The 14,557-nt window shown below is 35.4% G+C and overlaps 1 protein-coding gene across 1 annotated transcript in view; it reads right to left on the bottom strand.

Annotated features, from left to right (window-relative positions):
• Positions 1–14,557, bottom strand: part of LOC150104628 (mitogen-activated protein kinase-binding protein 1-like) — a 399,663-nt gene that overhangs the window by 259,113 nt on the left and 125,993 nt on the right. Inside the window, exons 9-10 of the mRNA XM_090395826.1 lie at positions 12,446–12,521; positions 436–549 (exon numbers count right to left, since the gene is read on the bottom strand). Coding sequence (XP_090251952.1) covers positions 436–549; positions 12,446–12,521 — 190 coding nt within the window. The remainder of the gene's footprint in view (positions 1–435; positions 550–12,445; positions 12,522–14,557) is intronic.

Raw genomic sequence — 14,557 nt, forward strand, 5'->3', positions numbered from 1 at the left:
AAATCCAAGAAAGAAGACTGCCATAGTTTGGCCATGTGACCAGAATGGGAACAGAAAGACTACCATCTAAAGCCCTGAATACAACGATGGAAGATAAAAGATCCAAAGGATGGCCCAAAATTAGATGGATAGACAAAATAAAAGAGGACCTGAAAACCAAATCACAACAAGCGATACCAAACTGGACAGAATTGTTCAGACTCTCCCGGGACAAACAGAAGTGCAAAGAGTTCATTCAGCCTCATCATCATCCACATAAATGATGGAAGAAAGAAGAAGAGAGAAGAATGCCAATATACAAAGTAAGATTATAAAATCTAAACTTTACTTTTATATGTCATAAAATAAACTATATATACAGGCATACACCCATACACAAAAATTATGTTGAAGATGCATAATTACTGTAATTTTCTTACATAAGAAGTTTCTTACCTCTACTCCCCAGATGCAAGCACTGTGGTACAAAAACGAATGCGATTTACCAACTTTTTTAACATCACGAATATCCCAGACATATAAACTATGGTCATTATATACACAGATTACCTAAACAAGTGAAAAAAATTCTTTATTTAGATATGCACATTTTAAGCATATATATATATATATATATGTATATATATATATATATATATATATATATATATTGTTTTATGAAAAAAATTGAATGACTAGAACCGAGATTTAATTAAAAAGGTTTTAATATAAACACACTACTAGTTTCGGCCTGTAACAGCCTTCTTCAGGTGACATTATAAAAGAAAAAAAGAAAAAACACTAAACATTGAGGGTTAAAAGACTATGAACAACATAGACAGTCTTTATACATAATTAGCATTAAAACGTTGTAGTTGTATTTGAAGCTGTTCTTTCATTTGTTGCATTGTTGGGAGAGTGCGTGCTTGCTGCATCACGTGAACGCCAGTACATGATTACAGCTGAATGACTATCCGGGAGGTTGTAGCTTAAGTTGTTATTTAGATGAACAGGATTGAAGATGATTTCTCTCGATTCCACAATTTTTCTCTCTATTTCGTCACTGCAACGGAAGATGTTTGTAGATTTTTCCCAGCAAACTTTGTGACTTTGGTTATCATCATTAGGATTAGCCGAGAAGAGGATATGACTTGATAATGCACTTGCTCGCTGTCTCTTGTAAGTAATGTCTCTCATGTGTTCTTCCATACGCATTTCGACAGATTTGTCTGTCTGCCCGAAATAAGGAATATCGCAGTCACATAATATTTTATATACGCCAGGGTATTTGAGTTGATGATGACAAGGTTTTGGGTGGCTAATTAAGGAACGGATCTTTGGAAGTGGAGTGAACAAGGTTCTGATATTGTATTTTTTTAGAACTTTTGCTAATTTATGTGAAACAGTACTTATGTAAGGAATAGATATATTGCTTTTGAATCTATTTGTTTCTTCTGAGTGATGTCTGGGAGGATTAAGAAGGAATTTGTCAATGATTTTCTTGGAATATCCATTAACTTCGAAAGAAGTTTTCAGATGGTTTATTTCTGTAAGCAGAAATTTTTGAAGTTCTCGAGTTGGATCTCTCTCAAGTATTGAGTAGGTATCATTATGTAGTAATTCAATCATTTTATTCTTGTAATCTTCGGAGTTCATGATGACTGTTGCATGACTGTTTCAAAATCGTACAAACAACTTATTAAAAACAACAACTGAATTATCCCGAAACGTCCGTTTATCTCTACACTCTCTCCATCCGTTAATTCCTCGCATATATGGTGTTCCTAAAATCCATAAAGAGAATACCCCATTACGCCCAATTGTAGAAGGTATCGATTCTCCTACATACAATCTTTCAAAATACCTTGCCAAATACCTCAAAAGTTTTTCAGGGAAATCACCTTCCTTTATCAAGAACACTACAGAATTTGTTACATACATCAAGGATATTACAGTTGATAAAAATGACATCATGGCTAGCTTGGACATAACTTCTTTGTTCACTAATGTCCCAACAGATGAAGTCCTAACATTACTCAAGGACAAGTTATCCAAAAAAATGTTAGCCTTGCTTACACATTGCATCAGGTCTGGTTACTTCAAATTTCAAGATAATATATACAAACAAAATCATGGACTGGCTATGGGTAATCCTTTATCTCCTGTTCTTGCAAATATTTACTTAGAAGATTTTGAAACCAAGGCTATCTCTTCCTTTATTTTAACACCTAAAGTTTGGAAACGTTATGTGGATGATGTCTTCATTGTTTGGAGCCATGGACATGAATCCCTTATGGTTTTCCTCGAACATCTCAATAGCCGACATCAAAGTATTAAGTTTACTGCTGAGCTTGAAACGGATAATTCCTTGCCTTTTCTTGATGTCAAACTGACTCGCTCTTCTGCTGGTAAACTAAAAATATCGATATATAGAAAACCCACACATACCAACAGATATCTGCACAGTCAATCCCATCATTTCCCTCCTCATAAGCTTGGAATAATTTCCACCTTGGGACATAGAGCCCGTTCTCTTCTTGATGATCCAAATGAACTGCTTACAGAAATAAACCATCTGAAAACTTCTTTCGAAGTTAATGGATATTCCAAGAAAATCATTGACAAATTCCTTCTTAATCCTCCCAGACATCACTCAGGAGAAACAAATAGATTCAAAAGCAATATATCTATTCCTTACATAAGTACTGTTTCACATAAATTAGCAAAAGTTCTAAAAAAATACAATATCAGAACCTTGTTCACTCCACTTCCAAAGATCCGTTCCTTAATTAGCCACCCAAAATCTTGTCATCATCAACTCAAATACCCTGGCATATATAAAATATTATGTGACTGCGATATTCCTTATTTCGGGCAGACAGACAAATCTGTCGAAATGCGTATGGAAGAACACGTGAGAGACATTACTTACAAGAGACAGCGAGCAAGTGCATTATCAAGTCATATCCTCTTCTCGGCTAATCCTAATGATGATAACCAAAGTCACAAAGTTTGCTGGGAAAAATCTACAAACATCTTCCGTTGCAGTGACGAAATAGAGAGAAAAATTGTGGAATCGAGAGAAATCATCTTCAATCCTGTTCATCTAAATAACAACTTAAGCTACAACCTCCCGGATAGTCATTCAGCTGTAATCATGTACTGGCGTTCAAGTGATGCAGCAAGCACGCACTCTCCCAACAATGCAACAAATGAAAGAACAGCTTCAACTACAACGTTTTAATGCTAATTATGTATAAAGACTGTCTATGTTGTTCATAGTCTTTTAACCCTCAATGTTTAGTGTTTTTTCTTTTTTTCTTTTATAATGTCACCTGAAGAAGGCTGTTACAGGCCGAAACTAGTAGTGTGTTTATATTAAAACCTTTTTAATTAAATCTCGGTTCTAGTCATTCAATTTTTTTCATAAAACTATGTATGTTAACCGAGTCAATGATCATTCTGTTATATATATATATATATATATACACACAAAACTTCTGATATTTTTAAAGGCAGCACAATGAAAAGTATCTGAGGTTGAAATAAGTATAGTGGAACCTCAGTTGTCAAACACAATTCGTTCCTAAAGGCTGTTCGGAAACCAATTTGTTTGAAATCTGAAACCATTTTCCCATAAGAATTAATGTAAAATGGAATAATCTGTTCCCGAACCTCAGATGATTGCTTATTTAAACCTTTACAACAGTACTTCATGCATAAAATCGTATACAAAAATAACGAAAATGTATAAAATCTTACACAAAAAGAATAAACACAATGAATAGATAAAATATAGATGAAAAAGGGTGATCTCTTTCCACAAAACTTTGCACCTCACCCCATTTCACACACATTTCTTTCATCAAAGAACTAGGAATCCTACCTTCCTTCCTCTGTCTCTGAAAACATTTCTTCAATCATCTTTTGCTGCTCCTTCTGAAGGTGTTCCAGTTCTTCCATGGTGAGCTCATTCCTGTGGTCCTCCACATCAGCATTGCCAACTTTCAAGCCTATGTTTTTGCCCAGAGACACAACATCATCGACAACAGCAACATACTCAGCCTCAAATCCCTGAATGTCTCTGTCTGCTACAAAGTCTGGCCACAATTTCTGGTTTCTGTAAGTCACTTGCACCCAGGCTTTGTCAAGAATATTAAGCAATGGAAGATATCGAAGTGATTTTTCCAGAATTCTCTGAGTGTTAATTCTGTGTCAGAGGTCACTTCAAAACACCTTTGGTGTAGAGTTTCTTAAGGTTCGAAATGACCTGATGGTTCATGGGCTAGATTAGAGGAGTTGTGTTAGGGGATAGGAACTTCATTGTGATAAAATCAAACACCTCCACCAACTCGTCCTCCAAGCCTGGAGTGTGAGCAGGAGCATTGTCCATCAAAAGAAGGCATTTTAATGGCAAATTTTTATCTTGAAGGTATTTTCTCACATTTGGGGCAAAGATCATGGATCCACTGAATAAAAAATTGCTTGATTACCCAAGCTGTTTCTTGTTTATCCAAATCAGTAAGAATTTTTCCACTTCTTCAATCGTCTGAGATCTTTGTTTAGTAAGAACTTTAACTCCGTTTGCAACATCAGCTCCCTTGATTGCCTCTTTATTTTTGAGTATCGTACAGATCATTGATATCGCCATACCGAACTGCATACCAAGATCCAAGACGTGAACGTCATTTTCATGTTTGGATAAGATTTCTTGTTTCACCTCTATCATGGTTCTAACAACTTTTCTTTTCGCTTTGCTGTTATGACTGTCCTTCGATCCCATGGTGGCTTATTTACTAATAATTTATAATAATAAAAAAAACAGCAAAACACAAAGAAAATCAAGAAAAGGCACTGCAAATTCGAGCAAGTGTTTGGATTGAGAGGAGGATGTGGCATAAGTGATGCTCTCCCACCATACATCTCAGCCTGGGGATCACATGCATGGTTGCCAGTTTGCCTGTTCGGGAACCGAGATTCTGTTCGGAAACCGGTGTGTTTTTGGTTTGGAAAATATGTTCGGGGACCAATTTGTTCGAAATGAGAGGCATTCGATAACCTTATGCACAAAAAAAAATGCTTCCACTTCTTCCTGGTTAGAGCTTCTCTACATGGAACCATGGGGAAAAATATGTCTCAATATCCAGTTTCCCATTTTGAAATGTGCCCAATCACTCTACTTGAATTTGAATACCATTTAATAGGTTATTTTTCTGTTTGTTCATTAATGTAGGTATGCCTTAATTTCCTAGATCATTATTTTCCCAAATATTACATCTTATAGTTATTATATAGATGTATCCTACCTGTTTTTGACATCTTTATCTTGGTCAGATTATGTCAACATCATATTTCTGTAGTCCCTGTACTAGATTTATCTCTGTTCCATCGATGGTAATTTGGGTGGTGAATTTAAGAGAGATAGTTTTCAACTCAATTGGGTATAAGGTAATATTTCATCTTTCTTTCATTATTAAAATATTCATGAAATATAGAGAACTATTTTCAGTTCTTCCCAACATTTTCAGTTGCCATATATCAAAATGAACTTGGAAAAATACTGCATAGATGTTAAAGGTGCAAAATATAAACGTTTATACACAGAAAACTAAATGTGAGTATGAAAATAAACTGGTTCTGCAAATTAAAGATAACACAAAAAGAATTCTGTCATGTTGCAAGTAAACAATGAATATGAAAGAATATCTCTCATCAATGTGAATGGTATGTAAGTGGCAGATGCAGAAGTTGTTCAACTAATGAGTATCCATTTTGCTAAAAGCTATCAACCAGATGTATGTGCAGCATAGAGATCAATGCTATCCCTGCACTGGAGAAAGAAACTCAGGTACATTAGAGGAAGGAACTAGAACTGCTGTATAAACTAAATATGAATTTGGCAATGGAAACTGATAAGACATCAACACAGATGTTAAAGTAGCAATGTTTCAGCTGAACTGGCTGTTCCTTCAACCTGGATGTATAATTTGAGTCTCAGCACAGGGAAGATTCCACAGGAATCTTCCTTGTGCTGAGAATGGAAATAATGTATGATAATCCTATTGACAAAAGTGGTGTAAAAACTAATGTATCTAACTATCAATATCTCTGAAGTGGTGGTGAATATTTTGGAAAAGTTGATAAGAAATGAATTGACAGCGAATCTTTACTTTGCAATGAATGTCATGTTTGAGTAACTTGCTCATATTTTATAATAATGTGACAGCAAAGTTAGACAAGGAGGAATGGATATAACATGATACTTTTTGGATTTTGTTAAAGCTTTTGATAGTATTTAGCATGTAAGGGTATTGCATAAGTTGGAGGATATGGGATTGGATCATAAACTACTAGTTTGGAAAAGAGGATGGCTCACAGACAGATATCAAAGAGTGATATATGGAGGGATGTAAGTCCACGAGATTTAAGGTGGGTAGTGGTGGACCCAAGGATCCACCTTGGGTACACCATCTTTGGTTCACTGTTCAATCTTTACATTAATTAATTGTCATTACATTAATGACATTAGGAAGGATTTAGCAGAAGACATACAGCTATTTGCTGTTGATGCAAAGATAGGAAGGGTAATCAGGAATGCAACTGACATGGGATACTTACAGAATAATTTCAATAATCTGGAATGTGGGCATGTGAAAATGGCTATCAGTTCAATGCTACTGAATGTAAAGTTATGTACTTTGGCATAATGAGATATCAATGGCATATATTTGATATTGGTGGCATTATACTAGGAAAAACTGACCAGACTAGAAGGGTGAGAAGAATAGTGAGCCCACAAGATTTAAGATGGCCAGTGGTGGACCCCTGGGATCAGATCTTGAAGTTTCAGAAGATAGGAAGTTGAAGTCAGGGCCATATAGCAAAGCATGTAAATACAACTCAGAGAATAACTGCAATGCTGAAATGCTTTTAACCCTGCAGAGATCACGGCTGATCTGACAGATACAAACAAATTGTTTTAATATAAATATTCTTACACATATCCAGTTATAGTTTGGAGGTCATGACTAGCTGTGCATACATATATTACGAGTGATATTCTGCACTGTTCATGCCATCAGTTAAGTTTAACATGTGTTATGTAAAGGTTTGCGTTATTTGATAGAAAATTGTATCTGAGAGATACCGTGAACTCCAATGTCAGTATAGTATTGGTTTCATTTTTTTTTTTAATTTACAGTTGAAAATGGCTGGAAAATATATCGATTGGATAATCCATCAGATGTTGAAGAGATTCAGCGAATATTACTTGAGTCCGATGATGAGAATGATAGAGTCGAATGTGAAAATGATATTTGATAGTAAATTGTATCTGAGAGAGATATCGCGAACTGTAATGTCAGTATAGTATTGGCTTAGTTGTTTTTTTTTCTTTGTTTCTTTGTTCAATAATTTCTAGATTGTAACTGAAAATAAATAAACCCTCATGAATTATATTTGCAGTGTTTTTTTTTTTTTAATAAGTAATGAATGTATCTCTCGGATAGGATACACGTGCCCTAAGCTGCAATTTTTTCGACCGCAATCTCTACAGGGTTAAAGAATGCAATGCTTTATAAAGCTCGATATGACCTCATCCAGATTATTGTGTACAGATCTGGTCTCCTAGTTTCAAGGTGATGCAGATACAGTGGAGAGGGTGAAAGGAGAGTGCTGATTGGGACTGTGGAATGTAGATTATTATTATTACTATTATTATTACATGACACCTCCAGGAAGTCCAAAGACTCATCGAGGGAGAGCATATACTCTACAACTCAATCCACCAACTACAACTACACGACACCATCTACTGCCCACCACCACCACTAGTATTTCCACAGAGAATCACAAACATCCATGCCCACGGCGGGATTTGAACCAGCAGCCTTTTGGCTGGAGAGCGGACACGCTAATCACTCGGCCAATGATACCTGCAGGAAGTCCAAGTTTGCTGACAGGAATACATGACTAACCTAAACAATGGAAGCAGTGAAGTCCTGTAAATGTATTAAATAAATGTTTGCTTTTTAAAACAGATGTGAAATGTACAGAACTTTTGAAATTATCCTCATATTACTGTACTAGATATAGCAATTAAATTAAAGAATGTCTGGCTTCTGCTAGTACATATAATAAAGTATCATTCTTCTTCTTCTTTAGCCTCCTTCCATCCAGTGCTTGATATAGCTTTGTTGATTATCCCTCCATCTTATTCTCTGGTGGCCTTTTCAGCCCATTTCCATTTACATGCTTTACAATATTTCACAATATCCTTTACTCTAGTCACTCTTCAATTCTAATATTTCTTATTCTATTCCTTTTAACTAAGTGGAGCATTCTTCTCTCCCACACACAACCTGTCGCCCTATTTTTCAGATGTTGCCCACGTAGGTCATTTCCACAGATCAACATGGGAATAATGCACATATTAAATAGACTTCTTTTCCCAAAATGCTGTTTCCTTCTGTGTTTTATCTGTTTATTTCTTCATCTTGTTTTTCCTTAAAGCTAACTAATTCCCAGAGGTAAATATAAACATTCACGATTTTAACAGGATTATCTGGTATTTTTAGTTCAGTTTAATCTGCATTTGCTGTCAATTTTGTTTTAGTTATATTAATTTTTAAACTTTTTCCCCCCATGCTTTCTCTTCAAGGTCACAACATTTCCTGGGCTTCTTCATAAATTGTGCTAACAGATCAAGATTTCTTCTATTTATGTTAATTCCATAGTTTTATTATTATTACTACCCAAGACCCCCCATGGAGTCCAAGACTCATCGAGGAGGTCCTTCTATCATATACACAGCTCAGCTTACAGCGCTTTAAACACACTCAAATTCTCTGCAGACAAGGCATTCCAATCATTCACAACTCTGCACACAAAAAACCTGCTTCTCACTCCCCTGCAAACAGGGGAGTGAGAAGCAGGTTTTTTGTGTGCAGAGTTGTTTAAAGATGAAGCAGGTTCATCTTTATACAGTTTCCAGGGATGATCTATGGTTCTCCCCTGATCTCCTACTGTTTTCTGTAGAACCTCTAACAATGATCCTATAACAACCCCTTGCTAACTTGTAGGTCTTTATCAAATCTCACCTCTTCCTCCCATCCACCAGACTCTGTAAATTGCATCTTCTCAAGCTTTCCTCATATTCGCCATTCCAGAGGTCAGAAACAACCTTAGTCAGTCGCCTATGGATCCTTTCCAACATCTCTTCATCCTTTTAAAAACCAGGTGACCAAATCTGGACACATTAGTCCATGTGTGGCCTAATCAAAGCCTTATACAATGGAACAAGAATTTCCCTACTTCTACAAGTCAATGTCTTCTGCATCATTCCCAGAAGTCTTTGTGTTGTCTTCACAATTTTGGCAATGTGATCTAAATTTCAGATCCTTATCCACTATCACCTCAAGATCTCTTATTTCCTCCACCTCTGACAATATATCCTCACCAAGCATAAATTCTGCATCCCATCTTTGTTTCCCAAATTTTAAAACCATACATTTTGCAACATTGAACTCGCATCCCCATTCCGTGCCTAATCACTCAATTTATTCAAGTCTTCTTGTAAGGCCACAATGTCTTCCCTACTCTTCATGGTTCGTCCCAGCTTTGCATTATCTGCAAACAACTGAATATCTCCATTCAAATCTTCACCAATATCATTAATATAGAAGTTAAACAGTAGTGGCCCTAAAACAGACCCCCCCCCTGAGGCACACCACTAGTGACTTTCCTTTTCCTAGATATTGCTCTCCCATACACAACTTGCTGATACCTATCAGACAGCCAGTCTCCAATCCAATTCATTAATCTAATATCCAACCCAATCCACTCTAGTTTGACTATCAACTTATCATGAGGTAATCTATCAAAAGCTTTTGTGAAATCTAAGTATATTACTAATTTCTAAGTAAGAAATTTGATCTTACCTGAATATGTAGGTAAGAAGTGAAGTCAGATCTTTCCCTGTAAGAAATTTGGCAGGTGTTTTGGTAGCACTGATTTTAACTGGGATGTTCTCACTCCTGATGGATAATAGCAAGGAGATAAGACAACAACGTCTAGAAATTGTCATCAGAAAAACTATCAACAGGATTTATGGTCAATGAGCAGACATTTATTTATACAGGAAATAGTAGGGACAAAAGTAGAAAGCCTTTCTAGTATTGGTGGAGAAATCTGAAAGATTTCTTCACCATGGCATAAAGTGAAACAGAATCCATTGTCCAATTATGAAAGAGAGCATGTAGCCCATAAGATGACAGTTTGATAATTTGGCTTCTCCCAGACCTATCAGATAACTGGAAATGTCAGATTGTCTGGATATCACCACCCACTGAACCCAAGTCATCTATGGTTTGGATCTAGGAGTGATAATGTCTAGGAGATCTGTAGATAAAGAGGTGGTGGAATCCATATTGTTTGTCAGTGATTAAGTGATAAGCCTTCAGCTCATGAAAACATTGGCTCTTGTTGACTTTCTCTGCCACTTTCAAGAATACTGAATCGAGAGCAAACAATGAGACAACAATTTGATCAACTTTTATCTTCCTTATATGAAATAAGATGAATATATGCAAGCCTTCAACTGTAGAGGAGATGCCATACAATTAAAAAAAAAATTGCAGAAATGATAAAGAAGAGGTATTAATTTTAGAGCACATATTTTGAGAAAAACTGGGACCACCACCAGTACCAGAGTAGGGCAATTAAAAGTTAGGGAGAAAAAAATTAGAAAAATCCTGAGCTTGGTATCCAAGCACAGGATATTTCAATATCCTGTGCTTGGATACTTTTTTTTTTTTTTTGCCAAAAGACCAACATACATGCATAGAAGTATTCTTATTATAGTGTGACATAATTTAGCTGTGGTCATCTATGCATGGACTGGATTGAGTTTGGGTTATTTGGAATTGCAGCTGAAGCAACTGAGGTTGCTTCAGCTGCAATTATGACTGATAATTGTATGTGATATTCTGGCCTGCTTACCTGTTTTGTGTTTCAAGATGAAAAACCTGAGTTTCTTTGAGGAAAAATCCTGCTACTACTACTACATGAGATTAGCTGATTTGACTTCTGAAAAAAATTTCCATAAAGGTTCTTCCCATCCTAGATGGATTTGAACCATGTCTTTCCAACCAAAGGACATCATCAATACTGATAGAGCTATGGAGAGTGTTTTAGGAGAAGAATAATGCTAGAAGGCTAATCTTTGAGTACTGTTGAGTAAGGTTAGTATGAGTAATCATACTAACCTTACCCAAAGATAAGGTTAGTATGATTATATCATATGGAAGTAAGAGTGAGTAACAGCATGGACTCACTGAACTTGGAATACAAATTTTCTTCATTTATTCCTTTTAAAGTTAGATTTGGATTTGTTGAGGCTGTTTGGTGTTTTTTTTTTTTCATCTGTTGCAGGCTGAGTATGAAGTTTTTTTTGTATTGAGTTATGTGATATGTTGAAGTTATCTTGTTTTCTTTTCCTTGGACTGGTTTTGACAACTTCAAGAACTAAGGCTTTTAAAGTGGTTGGGAATCTTGAGTAAAATGGGGGTGAAGGACTTCATTCCGACTAGAATTATTTCAGTTATTTGATCAGAGTACGTGTTCGGAATAGAAGAAACAGTAATCAGCCCGTGGGAAGGAGAAGTCATAGATATCATTCCATTTATCAAAACTGTAGTGCCAAATTATTTTTTGCATTAAAATGTTCCCTAATAATCACTACAGTTTTTTAGCCAACAAAGTTCAGGTGATCGGTACTTTGTTGATATGCTGCCAGGCAGGGTGATAAGCAAGGAATGTGAACAAGCTTAAGGTGCAATATAACAGGAGATGTAACAGTTAAAATAAACCATCTGCAATGAGTCTTCATTCTACAGAGCCATGATGATGATGATGATGATAAAATCATTTAACTTTTACAGAGCTATAAACAAAGTAGCTTTCCCAAAAAAATCATTCCTAAATTCATAATTACACTAATCATAAAATTATTACTGTAGTTATGTTTACTATGGTATTCATAAAATTGTTTCCTTTAAAATCAGCCATTTCCCAACTATTTTCCACTTGTGTACCCCTTTTAAACCCATTTCTATAAATTGTACCCCTTGTTTTTAAATACTGACATTTATTGTTCCATAATTAACATTTTGCATTTTGTTTACTTTACTTGTTTTTCCACCATTACTGATTATTTTTCATGTACCCCTGAATGGCTCAGCACGTACCCCTGGGGGTACGTGCTGAGCCATTCAGGGGTACATGAAAACCACCAGTTGGGAACCAATGATCTCTAAATAACTAGTATGCAGTTTAAATTCTGTCTTAAATGCTAATTTCATAATGCGGCTGGTAACTTAACAAAAAATGAAAAAATACTTAACAAAAAATGAACAGCGAAAAATTATATGAAAAGGTGAAAGAAAAATTTTATACTAATTTAGTTTACTTTTTTGTTTGCTTCATCCAACACAACAGCTATGACATCTGGATATTTAGCAGTGGGCGGATGGGTGCTCATATGCCTAAGAGGAAAACAAAAACAGCTGCTTCATACTTTCAGTTTGAAGTTGATCAGTTTATTTTAGTTTAGATATTTATAACCACTTATTTCTTCATGGCTTCATTGGTTTTTATAGAACTCTGTTTTTGTTGGATATAACTTTAAAATATTTTTGATATTATAAAGTAAGCTTAATTCTAATGATAATACTAAGTGTAATTTTTATTTTAGCTTTACCATTGCTGGTTCCATGTCCAGATAAGAAAGGAGGAAGATTATATTTGCATAGACAGCAACAATAAGTCTTAGAGAAGACAAAATACAGATTATTAATTCAAAAAAAATCTCTTCCCTCCTAAGCTGAAAACAAAAACACGATTGTGGAACACAAAATATAATATCAATGTATTAGACAGGAAAACAGTGCTAACTCTTTATAAGATGAATTAATGAATAACAAATAAAGATTCTGGAGATCAGCAAAACCAGATGGAACTGTAGTCAAGAAAGAGAAACTGTATCATACAAGCTGATGCTGAGGCTCAGATCAAGAGCTATATAAGAGCAGCAATGTCCAAATGAATTCCAAAAGTCTGGTAGATGAAGGCATTATGCAGACAGCATAAGATAAGTGCTAATAATCTTGCCTGAGAAGTACAAAGTGCCAAGAAAGACTCAGTTGGGAAGAACAGCAAAGATGTAATATAAGCAAAAATTAGCCAATCAAGTTGTGGAAAATCCAGAGAACTATTTCAATATAAACTAGTAAAAGAAAGAAGGGTTCTGGGAAGATGATATTAATGGTGAAAATAGTAGAATGGTAAGCACCGCAGAAGATATACTGTTGAGAAATTTAATGAACAATGCATCAAGATATCTCATCCTCCTAATTCAGAGTGCAAGTGCATGTTTTTTTAGCTGGTTTTCTTATTTGCAGGATGATAAACCCAAGTTTCCAGGAAGCCCTGCTGCTACCACTATATGAGACTGATTAACTCATATTCAGTGAAATGTCCTTATAAAGATGATGGCGAGTGAGCAGGAGATATATGTGGAATGAAGTAAACAATGTTAATACGACAAGAGGACTTCATAACACATCACTGCATGTCTTAAGGGAAGGTTCCACTGAGTTAATGGAAGCCCTGGCACAAGCACACATGTTTAACAAGTCTTGCAACAGGACAAGTCCCAATGGAGTGGAAAGAGGGTAAAATGTTTCACTTAACAAAAGAAGTAATTAAACTGATGATTCAATTTAGATGCCAATCCTGTATGTCTGTAGTTGTGGTGAAGATGTTAGAACTGTTGATAAGAAACAGGATCCAGAATTTGGTTGATAATAGCAGTAATCTCTATGACAGTCAAAATGAGTTTGGTGAAGGGCGACCATGTAGTAATCTACTTACATATCAAGACAACATGACAAGTAATCAGACAAGGAAGATAGACATACATATATATTCAGAAAATATACATACAAAATATATATAATGTGTATAAAAAATATATATAAATTTTTAATGTATATATATTATTATATATAATATATATATAATGCATATATATTATAATGGGTGTGGTTAAATAATGAATTAGTGAGATAGCCGAGTGGCTGTCAGACAGAGATCAGTAAGTTTCTCTGTGTGTGTGTGCACACGCATGCACATATGGGAGGAGTATCCCTAAAGAGGACAATCATGCCACAGGGTTGTATAAATGATATTTAGGTAGTGTTTCAATTTAGGATGTTATTATTTTTATTGGGGGGGGAAGAACTCCCATCGAGTCAAAGAATCATTTATCATGGGAGGTCCACACTAAATGCCATTTATACAATACATCTTGAACTCAATCACCAACAAAGTAACAACTGCCTCTGATGAACCTTCCACCCATTCATTACCTCTAAGCAAAAAGGTAAGTCCTCATGCTCCTTGACATGTTTCCAGGGGTGACCCCCCCCCCTTGTTATCTCACCTCCTTCCATGTATTGAAAAAGTCATATGCATCAATTCTATAAAATCTATTTAATAGCTTATATATTTCTATCATATT

This window comes from Typopeltis vanoorti, chromosome 7, assembly GCF_054136105.1.
Source record: "Typopeltis vanoorti isolate ZY-2024b chromosome 7, IOZ_Tvanoo_1.0, whole genome shotgun sequence".
NCBI classification, from domain to species: Eukaryota; Metazoa; Arthropoda; class Arachnida; order Uropygi; family Thelyphonidae; genus Typopeltis; species Typopeltis vanoorti.